A 25,067-nucleotide genomic window follows, 5' to 3' on the forward strand; every position below is an offset into this window, starting at 1 on the left:
GCTTTATGACTTGATCTTTTTCTTGCCCTCTTCAAGAGCTTGTTAGTTTGGTGTAATACCTGTTATATCTCTCAGAACTGCTGGCCTCGTGATAGGTGGCTATTTGAAGTGAGGGATGCGGCTGCTGCAGCAAAAAAAACTGGATTACTTTGCTGAGGAGATGAAAAGCCAAGAGCCTCAGAAAACAGCGCACAGAAAGAGCTGGTCAAGCACTCTGTGAAGGCTCATTTGGACCCTCTGCCATGTGGTACTGCGAAAGTGAGTGCCCTGATGCCAGGATCTTGGGCCTGAATGGGCAGCTAGCCTCCATAGGGGAGATAGAACCCGGCAGTCAGATGAGTCATTCTCACCTCCCGAGGCAGGTGCTGGCAGCAGGACTCAGGCTTCGCTCGGGCGCGGGCTGGCAAGGGAGCGGCCGCAGCGCCCGCGGGGCCCCCTCCTCCCGGCGGGCACTGACCTTGCCGCGGGCGGCGGGCTGCCGCAGTCCCGGCGCCGCAGAGCCCGGCGCTGGTTGGGGGCGCCCACTGGCACCCAGACCCACAGTTCATCCGAGCGGGCCGCCGAGGCCGGGTCTACCGTTTCCCTCCCGCCGTCCCTCAGAGCCTCAGTCCCCGAGCGGTCGCCGTCTGAGGCTAGAGGACAGCGCGTCGAGGCGCAGGAGGCGGGGCAGGGCGCGCGCCCCCGGCCCGCGGAGGTCGTCTCGCGCGGGCGCACGCGCCGCAGGCTCGCGAGGTGGGGAGGGTGGGTGGCTTGGGGCGCGCGCGCCGCCGCCGCCGCCGCCGCCGCCGCCACAGCCTGCTGCTCCGCCCGCGCCGCCTGCTCCCAGCGCTCGGCCCCAGCACGTCGGCTCCTGAGCTGCTATGGGCGGCGCGGGGCCCGCAGTGTAGAGTCCGCCAGCCCCGGACCCGCGTCCCGCACCCTGACGGTCCCGGTAAGCAGGGGCGGGGGCGGCGGGGACCCAGCAGGCACCGTGAGGGGCGGGTCTGCGGGCAGCGGACAACCCTCCGAGCTGATGCGTGGGAGCCGCCCCCGAGGGGGTCCCTGTGTAAGTGGATGAACCTCGAGTATCCTGCCTCTACCCCTTGGGAGAGTTCCGGAGGCGGTGTGCAGAGCCGCCCCCATGGAAGACTCCCGTGCGAATGGAGACTCGCAGGGCTCTCAGCATTTGTGGCCACCGGGAGGCCCAGTGTGGAGGACACCATCCTGTAGAGACTGTCTGTGCCCAAGGGAGGACAGGGCTGGTTTCTGGTGTTATCTCAGTGGAAGACCATTTGGGAACATAAGGGAGCCTCGGGAGCCTGCATGGTGGGGGTGGGCCCCACAGAGGACCCCTGTGTACTGGAGGACCTGAGACTGTGCCCTAGAACTGCCTGCAAGGAACCTGTGACTGAGAGGAGAGGATCCTGCCATGGGATCCAGGCTAGGAGGAACTTCCCAAGTGTCCAAAGGTCTTTGGCCTTGACCTCCTTTCAGGGCTTAATGTGCCCTAACTTGTGTCATTTCAACATGGTGGAGAGACAGGGGTCTTGTGGAGCTGCGTTTTTGTCCATTCATCCCCCCAGCCCATTAGAATTTGTATTCTCTGTGGTAGCCCAGTTGCCTCCAAGCTGGAGACAGAAACTTCTATAAAATCATAGGTGGCAAGGGAGGGGAAGACCAGTGAGGCCTCTGAAGCAAAGGAAGGCGATTTGAGCCCCTGGGCTTGACCCTCAGGAAAAGAGCAGTAAATTTAGGCAGAATAACTGACTCTGGCAGGTCCTGTAAAGAAAATCCTTCGAAGGAAGGAAGTATGCTATGATTATTGAGCACCAATTCACCAAGTAGTGTCCCAGGGATGTTTAACATCTCATATTATCCTTATAGCAGCTTTATGAAATTATCCCCTTTTAAACATTCAGCACTTTAGACTGAGAGAGGTTTAGCAACTGGCCCAAGTTCACAAAGTATGGAATCATGAAGTCTGTTTTGCTAAGTTTATTTGGGAAAAAGTATCAAGGAGAAGCAGAAGAATGTTTTTTTGTTAAGAAATTGAATTAAGATACCAAGCATAAGGCTTCGCAATAGTATATGCTCAGTAAATGTGATGATTAAGAGGATGAAGACAGTTTAATTGGGGATGAGACTGCTGCAGGAACTGATTTCCACTGAATCTCCAGATTTCAGGGTGTGGCTTCCTTCAAAGGCAACCCCACTGTAATGATGTCTTGGGTGGCTCTATACTTAAATGGGTCTGGGGGAGGCCTCTGGGGGAGGCCTCTGGGGGAGGTATTTGACAGAACTTGCTCTGGGAAACTAGTGGAACCTTTCAGAGGATGGAGTGTTCTGAGACCACACACCCTGCTTGCTGAATCCCTGAGGGAGAGGACAGAGAGACAGGATCACTTTTAGGAAACATGATCCACAGTGTCTTTGTGGCCGTCTGACTACATGCACTAGCAGACATTGGTCCACAGATACCACTCAGGACACTTGCCCAACAGTGCCTCTGCATGATGAGGGGGAGAGCAGAAAAGGCGTAGAACCAGGAAAGGCTTATTGGGAGTCTGACATCTCGGGAATGCAAAGGGTTTGTGCCTGATGCAGTGATGTACCCTCATCTCACCCCCTGGGCTGTAGTATCTTTCATTCCACCTATCCAAGGATGTGAATTTGGGGCCCAGGATAGACTGGTTACTTGTCCAAAATTGGAGTGGTGAGGGAGCTAAGCAACAGAATTCACTACAGAGGCATTCTGAAAGAGTTCTCCTTCAAAATACCCAAATCTAATGACATCCTTTTTTAATAGAAGTGGGTTCCTTGGGCTCCTAGGGTTACAGAGTGAGAAGAACAATCAGGCTTGTGAAAAAAACAGAATGACCTGGGTGTGGCATCTCACGCATAGCTCAGTGGAATAAACCCTGACAAAGGCTAATATTGGTAATATCTCCCCATTACAGAGTTGTTTATAATCCCCTTATGGTTCAAAACCCTCTCATCAGCTTAACACACTAAAATAAACAGGGATATATATTTTTAAAGAAAAGAAGAGCAAGCCTGCAAATATGATCTTTGCTCCAATGCAGAGATTTGTCATTGGAGTTTTATCCCTAAACTGCTATTTTCACTGAGGGCTCTTAGTAGCACACTCACTTGTGACCCTGGAAAAACTGCTAGATGGCTCCAGGTACTTCCCAGATATTGGACCTTGGATATCACCTCTTTGATATCCAGCATTGAGTAAACATTAAGATTACAAAATCATAAGACTATTGTCTGTCTCTCCTCTAATTACAGCATGAGTCTGCAAACCAAATCATTGCAGAATGGGTGTGAAGGATGTCACCAGGTGGCCTTAATCTTCTTTAAAAAAAAAGAAAAAAACTCTCTAAAGAGAAATAAAAGGCAAGAGAATGGCTCATTCAGGTTCCCTTGAGTGTACACAAATGGGTCTGGATTTTTCAGCCTTTAATCTTCTCCATCTTCTCTGACCACATTCGTAGGGTTTTTTCCTCCCTTACATTTGCCGTCTTTTGATGGTGCTCCTTTTCCTCAAACATATGAATAGTAGGACCTTCTCCAGCCCATTTCCCATACTCCTTATATTTTTTACAGTACACCTGTTCCTAAGTGGATCATATTTATACAAATAGTTTCCTTTCTTTTTAGCTACAGAATCTATTATCTTTCAGTCCCCCGTGCTTTTCTCCAGCAGTGCTCTTGGTTTCTGCTATCTTCATTTTCTAAATTGCTTTATTCATTTCTAATGGGAATAGCATTATCCACTCCAGCCTCTCAATCTTAATGACCAAGTTCTGACAGAAATGCTTACAATCTTTGGACCAAGAAACCAAGACCATCAGTGTCCAACTGAAGACATTATTTTTCTATAATAACATCCCCCTTCATCCTTTCTCCCCTTCCAGCAATCACCTCAGAGACCCGTATACATTTACTAAGTGCTACCTACTTGTCAGGCTATGCCAGATAAATATGAGCATTCTTTGCCCTTGGGGAATTCACAAGAATCAGTCAGTCTCTAATCATTTACTATTAAAAGTAAGAAAAGTAGGAGGAGAAGTACAACTTTATAGAGTATAAGAATCATCATAGAGTATGCCTTTTCCCAGGCATCACTGAAATGCAACTGCTGTTCTGTGCCCCCTCTGGCAGCCACATTCTTAGCTCTCCTGCTGTTGTTCTGCCAGAATTGCTTTTGCCCACATGCTTCAAATGAACTGGCCACACTCTTGGTTCTCTATGATAATAATGACAGTACCTTATACTTGTTTTTGGTTTGGGTTTTGTTTTTTCTTTTTTTTTTTTTTTTTTTTGGCAGTGCCCACAGCATACAGAAGTTCCCTGGCCAGGGATTGAACCCAAGCCATAACAGTGACAACGCCAAATCCTTAGCCACTGGGCCACCATGGGACTCCTAACAGTACCTTATATTTGGATGACATGTGACAGTTTACAAAGCCCTCTTACGTACATGATTTCTATTTGGTTTTGAGAGATGTTTCATCTTACTAGGGTCTTCTCACTAAAACAATAGTGTGTAGGCTGGCTGGCTGGCTTTCTCTCCTTTTTTCATGTTTTGTTTTGTTTTGTTTTTGAGTCTCCTAGTCAGGATTATGGGTGTCCCAAAGGGAAAGCTCCAGCCAGTAACTACGTACCAGCTTTTAGGCTATGAAGAAGAGTTTCCTGATAGGTCCAAAGCAATGCACTCACTGGTCAGCCCTGGACTTATCAGGGCTATCCTGATACCTGACCTCAAAAAATCCAATTGTTTCTGGGTTTCTTTTCTTTCCTGAAATCCAAATACATATTCTCTTCTTTCATTCTTTTTCTTTCTTTCTTTTTTTTTTTTTTTTTGCCACTCCTGAACCATTCAGAAGTTCCTGGGCCAAGGATTGAACCCATACCACAGCAGTGACAATTCCAGATCCTTAGCCCACTAAGCCACCAGGGAACTCCTACATATTCCCTCTAAACAAATATTTTAAGCATACTATCTCAAACCAGCTCTTTGGGCAAATTCTTATGTGAAGGCAGGTTTCCTTGCCTATTTCTATCTAGTACCTGGCTGGCTTCATACCATCTAAGCCATTATGGAGTCGCCATATAGCTCCATGCCTTGGCAGGTGCTTGTATCTCTTCCTGGAATGCCTTTTTTTCCTTACCCACCGGGGTAACTCCCACTCATATTTCAAAATTTAGCTCAAGCAACACGTTTTTCTAATCCTATACTTATGCCCCCTACACATGCACATACTCACATTGCATTCTCACAGAGGTTCCGTTTGTTCATTCTACCAACAGTTACTAAGCACCTAATTTGTGCCTGACACATAGTAGGCTGCATCTAGGCAAATATTTGTAGAAGCAACAGTAAGTCATGATAATTAAGGTATAATGTATATATAGGGCTGAATCTGTGCTTCAGGGCCCCAAGGAACAGAAAGTGTCTCTCCATCTTGCTGAAAAGCTCTACTTGCTAAGTGCAATCATGCCAGCCAATCACTGATGGTGTGCTATTCCTTAACTGTTGCTCTGCGTCTGTGGGAAGCCAGCACTGTAGCTTTTCATGAAGACTCATCCCAGTCCTCCAGAAGCTACAGATCATGCCATAATTTTGTCCTTATGTATATTAGAGCTTTTGGGCTTTCAGTAAATAGTGAACAACAGCCTCACCTCCCTCATACCTCATTCTCTTGAGTTGCGTCCAGGAAGACATTTTTACTCAGTCTTCAGCCTTTGTTCTCCTTGGAAACCCCAGAAGAGCCCTGTGTAGTCGGGGGTGACTGTGTCTTCCTGGGCTGACGGAAGCTAATGCTGCTGTATTGGATAAACAGAGAAGAAGAGAGGCACAGGGAGAAACCAGTTATTCCCCTTCAGGGTCTTTAGACATGAAAACTAAAAGTAGTCCATAGGCTACTGCCAGGCTACGGAATGGCTGACCAGAAACAGGCTCCAAGAGCACTGTGGTGAGACACTGGACATCAGCCACACTATTTCAGACCTGAATTTCCTCAAAGACCAGAAGAGAGTTAAGGGGACTCTTTTTGGTGGTTTTTGTTTAAAGTCTTAAGATTGATGTTGATGTGCACAGTGAGCTTAGGGACTGTGCTGTGCATTCTGCATGTTGTTGACCCTGGTTCTGCTGATTTTCCATGCATTTCTGGCTGGTCACCTTCTGTGTTAGGTATGTGGCTTTCCTTGAGGCTCTCAGACAATCTTTTAGGCACATGTTACCTGAAGCCAATTGTCAACCACCTTCAAAATTTTCACCCTTGTTTGCAGATACTGCTCATGCTAAATTTCTCCAGCCCAAACCCAGGAGAGTGGAAATACATTTTTAAGTTTAGCGCACATGCCCTCAGGGCAGCTGGCCTCCTGTGAGCCAGGCCATAGTGCCCCAGGAACTGTGCAGGGGAATGTTACTTCAGTAATATTAGTATCTTTTTTTTATCATTGTTGTTGTGGAAACTGGCCAAGCAATTCTGTAGCTCTCTCCTGTGGTAAAGAAATCACCCATATCTACTGTATGGTACTTGTTCTCATTCCTGCTAGCCCTGAATCAGCAGTCAGGGTCTGTTTGGAGAAGCAGAGTAGATGTTATGAGATGAGCAGAAGTTCCTGGGCCAAGGATTGAACCCATACCACAGCAGTGACAGGTGTGTACTTTCTAGAATTTAATTCTGAAGATTTCGTCTGATCAGTCTCTCTGACCAACTTTGAGGAAGAGAAAGAGTTTGATCTGAAACTTTTTGTCACCTCGTTTTCTCTATAGCATTCATTGAACCAGGACTTAACACATGCTCTGTGAAGGGCATTTGGAACCACCTAGATTTTTCTCCTTCTTCGTCTCAGTGAAACCCTGGGATTCCCTTTTCCGTCTGCTCAAGCCACTCTCTGGTTGTTTTCTTTGTTCCCCAACTCAGAGGTTTTCTTTGCCTTGTTCCTGCTTAGGGAAGCCCTCATAATCTCCAAACAATCACTTTTAGTTGCTTTTGAGCCTTTTTCAAACAGTTGTCATTCCCATACGAAGAATCAGATGAAAGCAAATAATGTACTTTACATTTAGCATGCCCAATGCAGAGATGACTCCTCTTGGGAGGGCTGCTCCCCAGGCTCCTCAAAGCTACAGATCTTTATTAAGAGCTTTGGAAGAGGTTCCCTAGCTGCCTTCCCCTTCCTTATTTCTCCATCAGCTCCTGCTGTGGAGCAACCCCCTCCTCCTCTTACTCCCACCACTTTGCCCTTATAAATAATCCCACTGCGTTGTAAGCATGTGCTCTGCAGAGAATAGGTGTGTCTTGCACACACACATTTCAAGCTGCCCACATACATCTTACTGCCTGACAAATACATCTAGACAGACTTCGGTTCCCTAAAGAAAGATTCTGGTTGTCATCTCTTTTCATTTCCTTCAGTTTATAGAGTCAAATAGCCCCATTCTCCATTCTTGCCCCTCTTATTCTCCACCATCTACTCCTGCCCCTGCTCCTGTTTTGTTTTGTTTTTTTTCCAGGCTTTCCCTAGGTACCACAAATCCTCTGATTGTCACATCATTTTGGGGACAATGTCTTTCTCTCCCTCTTTCATCCTTGTAATGAAGACAGAAAATCCCAATTCCACCCATCAGCCAAAGAAGTAATCATTAGGTATAATTTGTGGCATCTTTGCAACATTATTTCCTTTTAACTCCCTCTTCTTCCTAGGACTCCTTCCAGCACAGAAGAGGCCAGGCTTTCCTCACCAGGCATTTGTTTTTACCCATCACTAATCACTACCACTTGTTTCTCTAGAAATTAAAGCTGATTTTGTTAATTTCTCAAACACCCCAGGTGCACATCGTGGATTTCGGCACACTTGCTTTTAATCAAGTTGTCTTTTGTATACAAGTGTGGTCCTCTCCATTAAGCATTAAAGGTTTTGGTTTGGTTTGAAGCCTAATTCTGTTGTGTCCTCACAGTTTACTCTCAAAATAAAAGCCATGTCGATGCAAAATGACTTGAGGTCTTGTTTGGATTTTGATGCTTTCTTTTTAGTGGCTCTGCTCTACATTTTCTCCCCTTATGGGCATAAGGTGGCCTAGAAAACTGAACCATCTAAGGTGAAAGGAATAGAAATACTCCAAGATCCTGTAGTCAGGACTAGAAAGTAGCTTTTTATTTGATTTTGTATCTGTTTGTATGTTTTGCTGGTGGATGTCATCTTCAGTTTGCATTGAAATTCCTGTAAAGATACACTCCCAAATCCTTTCCAGTGACATCATCAACAATTGAGTAGCTTAGTAGTGATTCTTGGTATCCTTACAGAGAATAGTGGTTGCTCAGGACTGCAGTGTGTTGGGATATGCTTGTGGTTAGTTTGCCAATACACTATTAATGAGTCAGGTCACTTACAGAGTAACCCTCCTAAGTGGCTGGCCTTTGTTCAGGACTCTTATTACATTATCTGAAAAGGGTAGTAAGAATCAAATGCATACCATTGGTTTTCCTTCAGTGAATCATTCTTGAAAAAAGTGAATTTTACAAATAAGTGTTTATCCATTTTTTTAATCCATGCCTTCTTGATGATGAACATAAATGTCTTATGACTGTTCCCTAAAACTTCTAGTACAACTTCTGGAAGGGGTTTGTCACCAACTATTTGGAGAGCTAGCACCTTCTGTACCTCTCCAGGCACCAAGAGGATACTGTCAAGCTCTGCTGTTTTGTAGTCTGTATATACCTCTCCCCCTCCAAAAAAAAAAAAGTGATGGCTTTTAATATTTCCTTTCTAAATAGAAATATATGTTATAATTGATAGGCTTTTTCTTTTGCTTTTTGCTTTTTTTTTTTTTTTTTTTTTCTTTTTGGAGCCACATGTGCGGCATATGGAAGTTCCCAGGCTAAAAGATCAAATCAGAGCTGCAGGTGCCAGCCTACACCACAGCCACAGCAACACAGGGCTCAAGCCATGTCTGTGACCTACACCACAGCTCATGGCAACAATCAGATCCTCAAGCCACTGAGCAAGGCCAGGATCTAACACGCATCCTCATCGATATTAGTTGGGTTCATTACCACTGATCCATATTGGACAGGAACTCTTTTATGCTTTTTAAACCCACTGTCTGTTCCCTTCTCCTGGAGTTCTGATACATAAACCCCTGCGTGCCCTAGGATCCACCCAGTAAGAGTCGTTGCTCTGATCTATGTTTTCCTATTGGATTAAATCAGTTTTTTTCTTCTTTCTTCTTACAGCATGAATATATCACAAATAATTCAACAATTCTATTAAGGTTATTTCCACCTTTTTATCACTATAAAAATGCTTCAATATATATTCTATTTAAACATGCCCCCACAGATCAGAGGATCAGCCTTTCATATAGGTAGGGTTTCCTTAGTCAAAGGTATTTTAGTAGCAGTCCATATCTGCTAGACCTTCCAACCACACAGAGTGTTAAGACAGGCTTGAGGATTGTGTTCTTGCACCACTCCAATCAAGGAGAAATCTTATACCCCACAATGTTTTCCTTGTCTTTAAGAGGTAACCATCTTTAACAAAAAGATAAAAGCATAGGTCTCTTTGTATAATGACTCTAAAACTATATTGAAAAATTGCAGGTCCAGACCCATTATGAAATCATTTTAGAGGGTCATTATCACGATTGTTGTTGTTGTTTTATGGCCACACCTGTGGCACATGGAAGTTCCCAAGCCAGGGATTGAATCTAAGCTGCAGCTGCAAACTACACCACAGCAACAATGCCAGATCCTTTAACCCACAGCGCTAGGCCAGGTATCAAACCCAAGCCACTGCAGTCAGATTCTTAACCCACTGTACCACAGCAGGAACTCTCAGGATTGTTATAATGAACTAGGTAGGATAGAGAGGATGGAAAATATCAGGGAGCATCACATTTAGTAAAATTAGGATTGTTTCACAAAACATTGGGTTTAATTATGGGTCTATGAACATGTGTTTATAACTGTGTGTTTATAACTGTATTTCTTACTGTGGTTCACAGTCCAAACATGAAAAACATACCATGGAAGGTTTCTGAGGAAAACACCGTGGCCTTGGAAATAGTAATTGATCATGAAGAAGTTCCACAGTGAAGGGTCAGGTGTTAGTTTTGCATTCTTTTTGGTATGATGTGCCTGTTCCTCTTGCTATAAGTTGGGGACTTGCTTTCCTACCTAACTGTAGGGCACAGCCAGTGCTCATGAAGCATGTGGACAATGTCTACAGATTACAGGTCCAGCCTCTGGAAGAACCCCCTGGGTCCATAGCCTCATCAAAAGCGCTAAAATATGTATATGCTCTTTTCCACCCCTAGCCCCACCCCTACCCAGGCTGGATACCCTCATTAGGTCACGTGGGCTTTTAAAAGAATATGAAAAAGAACATGAGCACTCTAAATGCTTGAGACTACATGTTTTAAACACGCATATTAACAGAGAACTGAAGCCTGAAGCTATAAAATAATGTGTCCCTGAGTCATGGCAGATCTAGAACTAAAACTAGTTCCCAGGTTGCCTCTGTGACTTTTTAAATTACATATTTAATTTGCAATGTAGGAAAATTAGAAAGGCAGATTCATAAAAATATAAAAAAAAAATCATTCTTTCTTACAAAATTAGATCATAACATGAGCATTTGTAACTTGCTTTTTTCATTAATGTGTTCATATATTTTGAACATCTTTCCACATTAATAAATTTACTTCTGCCTCAGTGTTTTTCATATTGTTCAGTCTTCCGTTGTACTATAATTGAACCATTCCCCTATTGTCCAATAATTGTTTGCAACTGAGGAAAAAATGTTTTAATCACTTTAAACATCTTCAATATTTCCTGATTTGATCGATAAATCTCCCCTCAATAAATCTCCTTTGCCACTATCCTATAAATAACAGCTACTTATTCAAAGCAAATATTTCTTAGTCATATATTTTAGTTTTACAAACAAATTTTACAAATAGGAAGAGAGGAACTTTCTTATCAGGAAGTTTATAGATTTAAAATTAGGGGTTGGGTTTCTTTGATAATAAGTGATAGCAGGGCAAGCACACAGGCAGAGTAGGAATTTGTACCACTGTGGTACATACAATAGTTGTTTCTGGAAAGAAGATGTGGCTGTCATAAGATTTTATGTGTATTAATATTTTATTGAAAAATCAAAAAGACTTATCCACAATTAATTAGCTGGGAAATGTTATTAAACGCCTTTTCTCTCTCAGACATGGTGCCAGGAGGTAGAAGTAAGTACTAGGCAGGGTAAAAACAATTTAATAGAGGAAACTGACATTGATTAGATAATCATCCTATTGAATATGTAATGACAAGGTAAGTGTTCTAGAATAGAAGAATATGGTGCTGTCAGCACTCCTACCTGGACTGGGGAGTTAACAGCGACTTCCATGAGGAAGCAGTACTTGAACTGAGCTCTGCTAGATGAATAGGTGCTAGAGGTGGGGAGAGGTCATGGAGAAATGTGCAAAGATCCAAAATAGAGGGAGCATGGCAAACAAAGCCTGAAAGAAGACCAGTGTGGTTAGAACACAGAGTAATGAAAGGAGGCCAGACCAAGGAGGGCCTCAATGGGCCATGGTAGAGAAACTGATTTGGAGGACATTATCCTGAAAGCTTTGGAAAGCCATTGAAAATTTTTAAGTAGCAGGGAACCTAACACCTTTAGGTGTCCTAAACACCTTTAAATGTCCCAGAGACATCTTTAATTCAGCACATATGAAACGCAATTTAATTATCCCTCTCTCTTATTTCCCAATTTCTATAAATGGCACTACCCTTCTTCTAGGTGGACTATTTAAAACTGCCCTGTCAGTAAGTCAGGCAGAAAGGGCTGAATGAAATACTTTATGAAAATACTTTGTGGAATCTAAAAACATTTAACTTATAGAAACAGAGAGCAGAATGATGGTTGCCCAAGGCTGAGGGGTGAGAGGGATGGAGAGGTATTGGTCAGAGAGTATAAATGTTCAGTTATAAGATCAGTGCGTTCCGGGGATCTAGGGTACAGCATGATGACCATAGTAAACTGTATTATACTGTATACTTGAAGATGCTGTGAAAGTAGAGGTTTAATGTTCTCACCATAACAGCAACAACAAAATAGTATTTATGTGAGGTAAAGGATGTGCCAACTAGCCTTACTGTAGTACATATTTCACAACATATTTGTGTATCAAATCGTCACACTGTATGCCTTAAACAATGTTCTTTATCAATTATGTCTCAATAAAGCTGGGAAATAAATAAATGTAAAACTGCTCTCTCAATTTAAAAAAAAATTTTAACTGCCTTTCTCCCTGTACCCTTGATTCAATCAAGTTATTAATTTATCTCTAAAATTTTCTATTTCCAAAGTATCGAATCAACTCAGTATCATTCCTGCTGCCACCGTTTCAGTTTAAACCCTCTACCTCTTGCCTGGACTATGATAGTAGCCTTCTAATTGGCCTGAACCTCTCCTCCTTACCTGTGACCTTTTTTCCCCTCAAACAAACTTAGGATAACTTCCTACCCATCCTTTGAGGTCCACTCTGACTCCCAGTAGTGTGGTCTCACCTTCATTTAGGTACTTCCAGAACTCTGTCTTACTCTCATTTGAGTTCTGGTATTAAGTAGCTTGAGTGGTGAGACTCTTTTCTCCCATCTTCTGTTTCCTGTGATGAGTATTTGGTGTCTTGCACATGGAACTGTTCAATATGCCTTGATTGTGATGGATTAAGAGCAAGGCTAAAATGGAATCTCTGCTCCACTTGACTTAGAACAAACATTTCCCAACTGAATTCCACGAAGACCCTTCAGGCTAGGAAATAGCAAACCAGCTTTGCAACTTGCCATGTCATGCCCTCACTTTCCAATGCCATACCCTGGTACTAACGGAGGAAGAGCAAGGATAACGTTCCTTTTTAACCTATGAAGGAACAGGTTACAGAGAATCAGAACAGTTCAGAGAATCTGAGCAGAATGAGTGACATTAGTGAAGACTTAGAAGTGTGAGAAGCACCTTAAAGCTTGTGATAGGCAGATTATCTCTGATAGACAAACAGACCCATGAGTAGGAATAGCACTAATTAGAGGGGGCAAAGGAGGATTTGAGACCTTGACCACATGGATGAGGTGATAAAGTGTCCTGAGTGCCTAATTAAGGAGTCCTCTAAATATAGGAGTTCATTCATTATGACTTAAAAAGTAGGCATTTGATGTAGATTACTGTGCACAGCACTTATCAGAGGAGCACTCCTTCAGTCAGAAGTCAGAAATGTGTAGCTGCAGTCTTGCTTTAAGCTTAGCATCATCTTTGGGAGACACTTGGACTCTTATGTCTCCAGCTCTCTCAAAGTAGCAGAGGCCTGGGACCCCTGGACCTAACTGCCTTAATTGGCTCCAGGGTCCCAACTAACAGAAAGGGAGATGGAGATACCATTTCACATTTGTAGATGCTTTCTGGTTGACTAAGCATTGTTAAGCCCTTTTTCTCACATTATCCTCTTGATAACCTTGTGAAATGTGCTGAACAAATCACTGTCACTTTATAGATGGGAAGACCAAAGTCACGGACCAGTGAGAAATAGATCCAGGGTCTTCTGACTCCTTAACAAGTTATTTATCCACCCCACCATGCTACTGAGTTCAGAACGGGAAGAAACTATTTAATAGCACTTGCCACTTAGATGAATGGTTGAAATGCACTGGCTCTGACATGGTCAGGATTGGCTGAGTCCAGGCCCCTCTGCTTTCTGTCCACAGAGCCATGGGGGTGTTGATGTCCAAGCGACAGACAGTGGAGCAGGTGCAGAAGGTGAGCCTGGCTGTGTCTGCTTTCAAGGATGGGCTGCGGGACAGGCCTTCCATCCGACGCACAGGTGAGGTTCCAGGGTCCCGCCGTGGCACAGTAGAGGGCTCTGTCCAGGAAGTTCAGGAGGAGAAAGAAGCAGAGGCAAGCATCCTAGCACTCCAAGAAGAGAGCAGTGTCAACCGTGCTGCCTGGGAGAGGCTCCGGGACGGGCGTGGAGTAGAGCCTGAGGAGTTTGACGGGACCAGTCGTTTCACACCCCCTGCCTTCATCCGCCCCACTCGGAAGCTGGATGATGACAAGACTCCAGATATCTGCTTGGAGCCCAGAGAGCCTGTGAGTGTCCAGTAAGGGCAGAATCTCCTGTCTTAGACCTTCTGAGGGGCAGGGGGCAGGACAGGGAGGTCTGGGTATGGTTGAAGTGAGGCTCAAAACTAGAAAGATGGAGCTGGGTTAAAACAATTTTGGGAAGTTTGCATTCGTGGCTCAGCAGAAATGAACCCAACTAGTATCCATGAGGGCTCAGGTTCGATCCCTGGCCTCGCTTAGTGAGTCAAGGATCCAGTGTTTCCATGAGCTGTGGTATAGTTCGCAGACACGGCTCAGATCCCATGTTGCTATGGATCTGGTGTATGCTTCGACCCCTAGCCTGTGAACTTACATATGCTACAGGTGCAACCCTAAAAAGACAAAAAAAAAATTTTAATTTCTTCCCCAAGAATAAAAATATTACATCTTGGGAAGTTCCCTGGTGGCTCAATGGGTTAAGGATCTGGTGTTGTCACTACTGTGGCTCTGGTTACTGTTGTGGTTCAAGTTCAGTCTCTGGCCCAGGAACTTCTACATGCTGCAGTCATGGCCAAAAAAAAAAGTTACATCCTAGATGTGTCTTATTGAAAGACTTGAGGCATGGATGATAAGGAATGATACCATGGCAGTTCTCCTGCCAGCCCTCCACCCTCTGTAGGAGGCATTTGGAAATTTTGGGGTGAGTGCTTGGAGAATTCTAGAAGGTTCCAAAACTGGGAATTGCGCAGAAAAACAGGGATGCTAACTGTGCTGAAATGCCTGGGACAATCTCTCACAGCAGATTATGCTTTCCAAAAATGCTTAGTAGCATCCCTGCTCAGAAACATGGTCACAAGAGGCCTGGGCAGCTCAAAGAACCCCCTGATTCTTATCTTTCGAGAGAAAGCTCTATTGCCTTAACACTGCTTCAGTTGGAGTTGTTCCTGTAGGCTGCTCCAGGGACACTCAGCCCCACACAGGTGGTACTGTCCTTGGCAGCCATGAATCTCGCTGCCTGTGCTTACACATCTGTATTGCTGCTATCTTTCCCAAGGTTGTCAACGATGAGATGTGCGACGTCTGTGAGGTCTGGACGGCTGAGAGCCTCCTCCCGTGCAGGGTCTGCACCAGGGTTTTTCATGATGGCTGCCTGCGCCGCATGGGCTACATCCAAGGAGACAGCGCTGCGGAGGTGACAGAGATGGCACACACAGAGACAGGCTGGAGCTGCCACTATTGTGTGAGCCTTCTGCTGGGGTAGTGGGTTCTTGCTGTGCTGGGGACTTGGCACTTCTTCTGGAGGCCCAGGCTTAGAACGCTGATTTCTAGGCAGCGACCTAGAGTTTTTCCAGTGGTAGATACAGGGCTCCTAGAGTTATGACCAGTGTTCTCTACCTCAATACTGTAGACACTTTGGGCACAACAATTCTTTTTTGTGTATGCATTGTAGGATGTTTAGCATCATCCCTAACTTCTACCTATTAGATGCCAGTGGCACCCACCCCCAGGTGTGACAACCAAAAATGTCTCCAGGTATTATGAAGAGTGTCCTGGGAGAACAAAATCATCCCAGTTGAGAACCACTGAGCTAGAGGACTAAATGGATAGTATGGAGCAGTGCTTACTGTAATAGTCTATACCGTCATTCATTGTATTCATCTGAAAAACTAACCTGAAATCCTAACTGGCTTGCTTCTGATAAGGATAGATTCTATCCCAGGAAAGTATCTTGGTCCTAAGATCCTCACTTGGTCTTCTACGTTAGGAGTATTTGTTCTTCACCTCTCAAGTGATCACTTTTTAAATTAAGTAACAAAGGTCTATTGATTCAGAACTTTGTAGATTATACGTAAATGCCCAGCAACTTGTGAAAAGGCAAAAAGCCAGCTTCGTATCCATTTCTCAGCACCCCTGAATAAAGTTCAAGTCTTGCCTTATTGATCCATTGCCCTGAAGATATCTTCACTGTTCACTGATTTTAGAGTAAGGAGTATCTGCTCCCCTCTTCTTTCTACCACTTTCTAACAAATAACACTCTTTATGGCTTATCATGAAATGAAGTATAAAAGTTATTTCTGGCCATGTAGATCCTTTTCCCCAGCTGGAGTATGCCACAACAGACCCCTGCTCTACAGGCAGTGTTCCCAAGTCACCACTACTAGTAGTGACAGGTGCCAGTCTTTTCACTCACGGCAACTATGCTCAGCAATGTCCTGCTGATGGGAACTAGGTTGAGTTGTCTCTTTCTTAAACCTTAGAAATAACATGATTCCCTTTCCTTCAATCCGGCCATCCTTACCACCACTCTCCACAAACCTTTTACAAGGCTTCTTCCAAGGTCCTCCCCTTCCCAGCCAGGCTTCTTGAAAGGACTTTATCATCTCCTTGTGATTCCCCAACCACCTGTAATTCAGCGTATGCATCCATCATTCTGCTAAATTGGCTCTTCCTGAGATCACCAGTGGCCTGTCAAGTCTGGTGAGCTTTTCTCAGGCATCTTCTTACTTATCCATTTTGATATCTCACAGCTACTTTACACTCTGTGTGCCCCCAAATGAACTCGTCCTTTTCCCCAAATCTGTCCTTCCTCCATTCCTTATCTGTGTGAATAATACCACCCCTTCCAGTTACCAATCCCAACTCATTTCTCTCCCTCTCCCCTCACATCCAGTAGGTCAACAGGTCCTATTGATTCTACCTCCTAATATTCCTCAAGTCTCTCCCCATTTCTTCATTCTCATGTCTTTTCTTACCTGTACTCTTGCAATAGCCACCTAACTGCCTTCCATACCTCCAGACTTTGCCCCTCTCACCCATTCTCCGCAGCAAACAAAGAGCATACCGGGGCATCCCTCATTTAAAAACCCTTCCATGACTTCCTGTTAGAAATAAGGCTTAATTTAAGGGGGGCTCAATAAAGGACATTTGAGGCTCTTCACAGTCAGGCTTTGCCCACTTCCCCTCCCTTATCTTTTATCATTCTTCCCTACCTTATCCAAAGACAGACAGACAGGCAGACACAGACACACATAGCCACACACACACAGCCACACACACACACACACACACACACACACACACACACACTGTAGCCACTCTGAACATCTCACAATGTTATACACCATTGTGCCAAGCATATACTAAGTGCTCAATTAGTGTTTACTCAAAGAATGGTTTGAGTTCTTCATGAAATCCACAAATGAATAGTCATGAAATATCTGCTTCTGTTCTTTGCTTGTATTTTAGCATGGAAAGACTCTATAATAGTGAATCTTTAATAGTTTTTATATTTTATATATTTATGTTTTATATTTATATATTTTATAGACAATCTTTTGATACAGTTTGACAGAATATAAGACTGTAAATTAACGCTTTTTTTTTTTAGGACTGCACCCATGGCATATGGAGGTTCCCAGGCTAGGGGTCTAATCAGAGCTACAGCTGCCAGCCTATGCCACAGCCACAGCAACACAGGATCTGAGCCACGCTGTGACCTAAACCACAGCTCATGGTAATGCCAGATCCTTAACCCACTGAGCGAGGCCAGGGATCAAACCCACAACCTCATGGTTCCTAGTTGGATTCATTTCCATTGTGCTACAATAGGAACTCCTAAATTAATGCTAACAAAATAACTTATCAATATTCTTTTGGGATTAGAACTTCCATGGCATCGCAGAAAAACTTATTTGGTTTTAGGAACTTTTTCATGGTGACACCTCTTTCAAAACCATTATAGAGTTATATAAAATGATACAATTTTAGAATTAAATGATTTTATAAAATATGGAAACTAGAGTTAGAATTAAACTTTTAACTAAAATACTCTTTGAGCACAGTCTAACACAGAAGCTAAATACATAAAATAGATAGACATGAAGCTGCTCTGGCTGATGGAGCTAGGAATTCACAACACTGCCCACTTACAACTCCTCCCTTTCAACAGCTTTCTAAGGCATCGCTAAGGAGTCCCTGGCCTACCCACTATTTTATTTATTTATTTATTTATTTATTTTTGTCTTTTTGCCTTTTGGGGGCCACTCCCATGGCACATGGAGGTTCCCAGGCTAGGGGACTAATCAGAGCTGTAGCCACCAGCCTACACCAGAGACAGCAATGCGGGATCCGAGCCATGTCTGCAACCTACACCACAGCTCACGGCAACGCTGGATCCTTAACCCACTGAGCAAGGCCAGGGATCGAACCCGCAACCTCATGGTTCCTAGTCGGATTCGTCAACCACTGAGCCATGACGGGAACTCCACAAACCACTATTTTAATAAAAAGGATTTGGGGCTGAGGTCAGGATACCTGGGTTCAGGGGAAGATCCTGCCCCAGAGCTGGGCAGCTCTGAAAAAGTCCTCTCCCCTTTCTGAGGCCTCAGTCTCCTTGATCGTGAAAAAGAGGCTGGAATTAGATGATCCCAGAACTGCCTTCTAGATAGAATACTGTTTCCATCCCTCTTGATCCTTGGCCTTTATTTGTCACTTGCCTAAGTGGCCACTGACTCAGCTCTTCCTGTTTTTCAGGACAACCTCAACTTGCTGCTAACTGAGGAGGAAATGTATAGCCTGACAGAGACATTTCAGCAGTGTAAAGTCATCCCTGGTAAGGCTGGGCAGTACTGCTGATGGACAGAGCTGAGCAGATTTCTCCTGCATACTTTCTAGGATGAACCATGAAAGGAGTATTTTGGAATCTGGAGTATACGGGGACCTTGTTAGCAAGCTCTTGGCCCACCCCTGGCCGCGGCCTGAGTTATCCTGGCTATAGACACAGAGAATGGGCAAGAGCTGTGGGTGTGGGGGTTCTAGAGGGTATCCTAGAGTTGAGTCGAGGTACTTCAGAGGCTTGGGAAAGGGTGGGCACGGCTAGCATGGGGTGCCTCCCCACAGATTGCTCCCTGACACTGGAGGACTTCCTGCGCTACCGCCACCAAGCAGCGAAGCGGGGGGACAGTGACAGGGCTCTCAGTGAGGAGCAAGAGGAGCAGGCAGCTCGTCAGTTTGCAGCCCTGGACCCTGAACACCGAGGACACATAGAGTGGCCTGACTTCTTGTCCCATGAGTCCCTCCTACTTCTGCAGCAATTGCGTCCCCAGGTGAGGGCCAGCTGGGATAAACGTCCATGGGATATTGGGTGGCAGAGAGCTAGGAAGCATGACAGGCAGGTTGGGGGCACACTGGATACCCTCTGAGCAGAAACCAGTACCAGGAAAGGGCTCAGGTTCCATCCAGTGACAGGTGATCCAGTGCCTAGGCTGGGGAAACTGCCCAAGGAAGATTGATTTGCACTGGACCCCACTGCAAATGCTGGTGCTACCAAGAAGGCTCCGGGCAGCTTCAAAGGGAGGTTGCAGAGGTTATAATGGAGGTAGGATTCTCTGTGGCTTGATAGCTTACAAAGTATTTTCACCTCCAGGATCTTAATTTGTCTCTTCTTCCCCAGAACTCTCTGTTAAGGCTTCTGACCGTCAAGGAGCGTGAGCGAGCCCGAGCCACCTTCCTGGCCCGGGGCAGTGGGAGCTCTATCAGTGAGGCAGAGTGCCGTCGTGCCCAGCACTCTTGGTTCTGCAAACGCCTTGCAGAGGCTCCTTCCTGCAGTGTCAGGTCCGTGCCCTACCACTCATGTACCCTCCTTCTTTTTCCATGCCAAACGGCCCTTGGTATGAAAGGTACCTCCCTATTTCTCCTGCCAGTGTCTCCAGCAGCTGGGAGAGGATCCTTCTGTGCATTATACAGTGGACAGTGATTCCTACTGGCCAAGGCATAAGGAAGCCTCTACCGCAAACTCTGCTGCCCCGTGTCAGACAAGTCTGGGCATGCATGTCCATAACTCTAGGTTCACCAGCATGTAGAAGGGGCCAGACCTTTCACTGTCCTCTCCTAACCACATATGTTTGTGCCCAGCAGTGTCAGCCATGTGGGTCCCATAGCAGATAGCAGCCCAGCCGGCAGCATTGGCAAGAGTCAGGACAAGGCCGTGCTGCCCACAGAGCCTGAGTCCAGGTGAGTGACACCTCTTTACCTGGCCGTCTGTATCCCCAGCCCCCAAATACACACAAGTAAGATTGGGCATTACCCACTGCCACCCCAAAACAGCAAGTCCCAACATCAGAAACAGGCTTCAGATCCATAGGGCCAGCCAGCTGGTCTGTCATCTTGAAGCACAGCAGCCATCAATATATCAGGCACAGGCACTTCCCTGAGTCTTGCCCAGCTCAAGCCATGCTGCCACTGTGATCAGGTGGTCTCTAGGCTCTGCAGCTAACCTCACAAACCTGTTCTTTGCTTCCACTCCAGATTTGTGGACTGGCCTACCTTCCTGCAGGAGAATGTCATCTACATCTTGGCTGCTCGCCCCAACAGTGCCGCCATCCACCTGAAACCCCCAGGATAGCATGGAGCAGAGAAGCTCAGTTCAGGGACAGTGGCATTCTCCCCTCCTTTCCTTTCTCCCTTCCCCCCACCAACCTCTGGTACTGAGACTTATGAGGATAGAGCACTGCCCACATCTCAAATTGTCACTAAGCTTTATGCCACTGAAATCAGCATTCCCCTCACAACAGAGGCAGTAAATGCATTGTCACAGGGAGAAGCCCTGGGAGCTGTGGCAGCATCCATTCCTAGACCACCTCCTGCCCTCACCCTGTAGACTGGGCCTGCCACTGCACGTGTATATGCGTGTGTGTGCGTGCGCATATACACATACACACATCCCCCTAGCTGTCCATGCCTTCAGAGACCTGGTTCTTTTTCATTGTAAAAGAGCCAAAGTTCTTTTGTGAAACCCCTAATATTGTTGAGGGGGGTCTCTTCCCCTTCATTCTTAATAAGAGGGAATATCAGACTCACATGCTCTCCTAGAGACGCCAACAGGCTCCCGCTTTGCACACTGTGAGCCACTGTTCTGGTAGGTGTATGCTATGTCCTCAGTGTGTTGAGGTGGGGAAATTATTTAAAACCACCACTTCAGCCCATTTATTTAAATTCCAGTTGCTGATGGCAGAGAAGGCACCGGGTGTGGGGAGTCCTACTTAAAAAAGGGGGAGGCAACCCCTCCCAGGGGCCCAGAATTCTAGGAACCTCTGAGCCAGATCATTCAAGTCCAAGTCTTTATTTAGCAGAATAGTCAAAAACCAAGGTGAGTCATCCTGGCCCCTGTTTTTCAGACAGGCGTTCATGCCCCAGAGCCCAAGGGGCCTGAATGGAACAGGTATAGTGGCAGGGGTCACAGCCCTCTGGGTTAGGGGCTTCACCTAGGTCAGCTATCACACAGACCCAATGCCTGAGCTCCAGTGAGAACAAGGTCTGGATGGACGAGGAAAGAAGGCCCGTGCTTTTCCATCCTTCCAGCTCAACTCAGCTGTAGACCTAGAAAAGTATGCCATGGTATGGAGTACAGAGCCAGCTTCTTCTGCCACCCAAGAAAGAGCAACTCCACCAAAGCCCTAAGCAGGGACTCTTTTCAACCACCTGACAATGAGGATTAGAGGCTGGAGCTAAGAAGAGGATTTGCATCTCAGTTCTCTTGAGCACAGAAAGTCTCAGCAAAGCCTCATAGAAGAAGGAGGTGTTCCCTTCTCTTCATTACTGAGATATGGCCTGAGTTGCTGCTTCTCCCCACTGCTCACTACACATCCTTCCCCACCAGCCTAGGGTCTGGGCCTGGCATGGGATGACTCTAGGGCCAAGAAGAGGCTGCCGCAAGACCATCAAGCCCCAGCTGTCCTTCCTAAGTTCTCAATAAGCTCACTGAATCTTGCAGGTCAGCCCTGGCCCTTGGGATCAAGTTTCTGTTTCCAACCTAATGACAGGTTTAGCCAGGTCTGACTACCAAGAATTATTCAAGAGGTGGTTGGCTCAGTCAAGTGGGAGCTAACATATCCCCATTGCTCAAGGCACTTCTACAGAAGAAGCAGCATACAGCTCAGTGTTGCTCAGAGGAAAGGAGGGAGCTATAACCAAGGGCATGATAAGAGCACTATATGGCCTTCTCCTATAGAGACTGCCTGACCTAGAAGCCAAGTGAGAAACCTCTTGGGTTGGATGATTTCAGACTGAAATGAAGTAGAGAGAAGATGAGTCTGGGTTAATGTGTATGGCTCTGAACATTTAAAAGCCCACTCTTTTAAATACTTACTTCTTAGCTATACTCCCAAGACTAATCAGTAGGAGGGGGCATTATTCAGTTTAGCCAAAAAAAAAAAAAAAAAGGAAGCACATGACTCTTGGACCTAGGGTCTGTATGTCAAGCAGCCTGGCCTGGCATTTTGGTTTTGCACTAAGAAAATTAAAGCACATTAAGCACAGGGACTTTTGATTACTTTCCTGGCAAATCACCTTCTGTGCCAATGGCCTTGGGCTGCTTGATCTCCCAGACAAGGCATTTTGAGTAGAAACAAGCTCTGGGCTTTGAGAGCTAAACAGGTTTTTTTTCCTACGTCATCATCAGTCACAAGGACTGGAAATTAGTCGTCTTCTCTAATCCTTCACAAACAAACATGATGCATACTTCTCTGGAGCTGCAGCTTCTAGCTTTCTTTGGGTGAGTGGTAAAGACTGTGGCCAGATCAGGCCGGTTATATCCCAGGGTCTGGCAAAGCAGGCCCCAGAGTGCTTCCACAACAGGATCAGGCCCATTTTGGATCACCCATCTCCCTCTATGCCAGGACAGCAAGCTTCCTTGGTGGTGGTGTGCTGCTTAGTGTCCAGGGGATACTGCCCCCAGCAAAGGATAGCATTCCTAGTCCACAAGAGTCCTAAGAAGCAGAAAAGCATGGAGAAACAACCAGCCTCTTCTTTGTGGGCATCTAGCTTTTACCAAAGGAGAGGTTCCATTGCTCCCCAAGTCCAGAGTTGCAGAGGCTCCACCGCAACCCCCCCTTCTGAGATCTCCCTTTGCAGAATCCTAATCCATGGACCCCCTCAGCAGTATATATGGTTATGTTCAAACTTCTAATAACCTAGTAAAGCCCATTCCCTTTCCTTTTCAAACTCTTTCATCATTGTGACTGTCTGAAATTCTGCCACGTACAGAAATTAGTGTCTCACTCCAATAAGTGTATGAGAAAAACATTTCAATCTTCTTGGCTGCCCAAAATTTCAGAGATCAGTTCTTTTCCCAAACCACCCACCCTACTCCCATCTAAGGGAGGCTCAGGTTACATAGATGCTCCTCTGAAGATTATTTTCCCTAAGTCTGTTTTTCACCCAGTGGTCCTCTTCTCCGTGCTCAGATTTAAAGACAGGGTGTCTGGATGACACAGTGGAACTGCAAGGACAGAGGGTCAGCTGAGGCAATAGCTGTGGCCATGCAGTCTCTTCAGGTCTGCTCCATGGCTTCCTCTCCTGAGACCAGCATTCCAATAGATGTAGGCTCTGCACTTCTGAGCAATGGCCCCTTTGATCCCAGAGATGGAGCCGTTCCTTTGTTCCTAGTTACTGGCCCCTTTCAAATACTCTTCCTTTGAGGATAGCCATGAATGAAGCCACCCATGAGCACGTTGCCTCTTTCTGTCCTCAGCCTAAGCATCTGAGGCTACAGAGCAGACACTGGCCTTTCTGGCCCTGGTGCTCCCTATGGGATGTCACCTTGGCCTTGTTTGAGTAGACAGATCTGGAATTTCCCCATTCCTATCAACAATATGGAAAGCTCAGAGTCAAACTGCCTGGGAAGAGGGCCCCTTACTGGGGAGGTGGACTGGGGATAGAGCCTCAGCCTCAACCATTGCAGGTCTCGTGGCTTCAGTAAGAGTGCTGCCAAGATGCCCTAAATGCAAGAGGGAAGCTCAGCAGAAAAATGTCTGGCAGGGCTCCAGGCCAGCCATGACTAACAGGACCAAGAGTAACCTCTAGGCAGGACTGGTAGCAGGTTCTAGTGATCCTGCAGGCATGTCCCCTTCAAACCATCAGGGTAAACGCAAATGTATATTTGATGTTTAAAAGACAGAATAATATCGATGCCAGAATTTCTGGACATCCAAGCAGCACCTGTAATCATAACCCCTATTTATCCTTTATTTACAATAGAATAAAATTGCTTTCTCCATGTCACTTAGTTCATACCCAGGATTTCTTTCTGGGCCCTGAGCTGTAGCCCAGACAAGAGAGGTCTCGAGTAGAGAATATTAATGCATCATGCCTCTTCCTGACAGCTCACCTTGGAGTGGGGTGGGACTGAGCATTTTCTCTGCTGTTGTTTTCCTGCTGCCTCTGCTTTTGGCAACTTTGAAAGAAAATGAACAGTTTACCGGATATCCAACAGACCCAAACTAACACTAAGGAAAACCTTTTTACCTCTGGGTCACATGCCCCAGTAATGGAGACCCAGATAATGGAGAGGGTGTCAGCTCTGCTCAGGCCAGGGACTAAGAAGCCCAATCACATTCCAGTTTGTATAGCATGGGTTGGCATGACCACAGATAAGAACAGCGAGGTGTAAGTAACAAGGGCTTTCCGTATATATGGTGAAACAAAGGCCTTCAAGCCTAGCCTCCTGTAAGAGATGGCTTCTTGGTCTGTCTCCCAGCCAAACACAGGCCTGTGAGGAGGGCTCTGAGAGCACTTAAGTAACAATAAGGATCTAATGGCTTCTGGTCCCTCCCTTCCTATGTGCTTTTCTGCAGAAGGTAACTTGACAGTAAGCTCAGGGGAATATCCCCAAGCTTGATCTGTCTTCCCACTACTACAGCTGCATGTTCTTCCCCATGGTTCAGCCTTCACTCCAGAAGGAGCTGATGCTCCCAGAGGCTGGGCATAGTGGAAATTACAATAAAAAAAATTGTGATGCTGTTTTGGCTTCTTGTTCCTTATTGTTTGGGGCACCTGCTGAGTTTCTGTTTGATTTCCTATCATTGGCCAATTCCTAAGTCTAAAAGAGGAGCAGCTGTGGCCTTCAGGAAGCCCACAAGATAGGTGGGGTAGGAGGAAGCAGGGACTCTACCAAGGATGCAGGAAATGAGGCACTGAAGAGAAGA

General features: G+C 45.7%; 1 protein-coding gene across 2 annotated transcripts; it reads left to right on the top strand.

Moving 5' to 3' along the window:
- The first annotated feature begins 759 nt into the window (after nt 1-759).
- Nucleotides 760-24,882, top strand: PHF24 (PHD finger protein 24). 2 transcript variants are annotated; one of them, XM_047767833.1, is made up of 8 exons: nt 760-931; nt 13,752-14,133; nt 15,140-15,325; nt 18,619-18,697; nt 18,985-19,190; nt 19,538-19,698; nt 20,002-20,097; nt 20,392-24,882. In XM_047767833.1, exons 2-8 carry the CDS (start codon nt 13,756-13,758, stop codon nt 20,486-20,488), a joined length of 1,203 nt encoding a protein of 400 aa, XP_047623789.1. In that variant the 5' UTR covers nt 760-931; nt 13,752-13,755; the 3' UTR covers nt 20,489-24,882. The 2 variants fall into 2 exon arrangements, with proteins under 2 accessions (XP_047623789.1, XP_047623788.1); XM_047767832.1 differs by having other exon boundaries at nt 791-931; nt 19,999-20,097.
- Nucleotides 24,883-25,067: the final 185 nt, after the last annotated feature.

Source organism: Phacochoerus africanus, chromosome 2, assembly GCF_016906955.1.
Source record: "Phacochoerus africanus isolate WHEZ1 chromosome 2, ROS_Pafr_v1, whole genome shotgun sequence".
Lineage (NCBI taxonomy): Eukaryota > Metazoa > Chordata > Mammalia > Artiodactyla > Suidae > Phacochoerus > Phacochoerus africanus.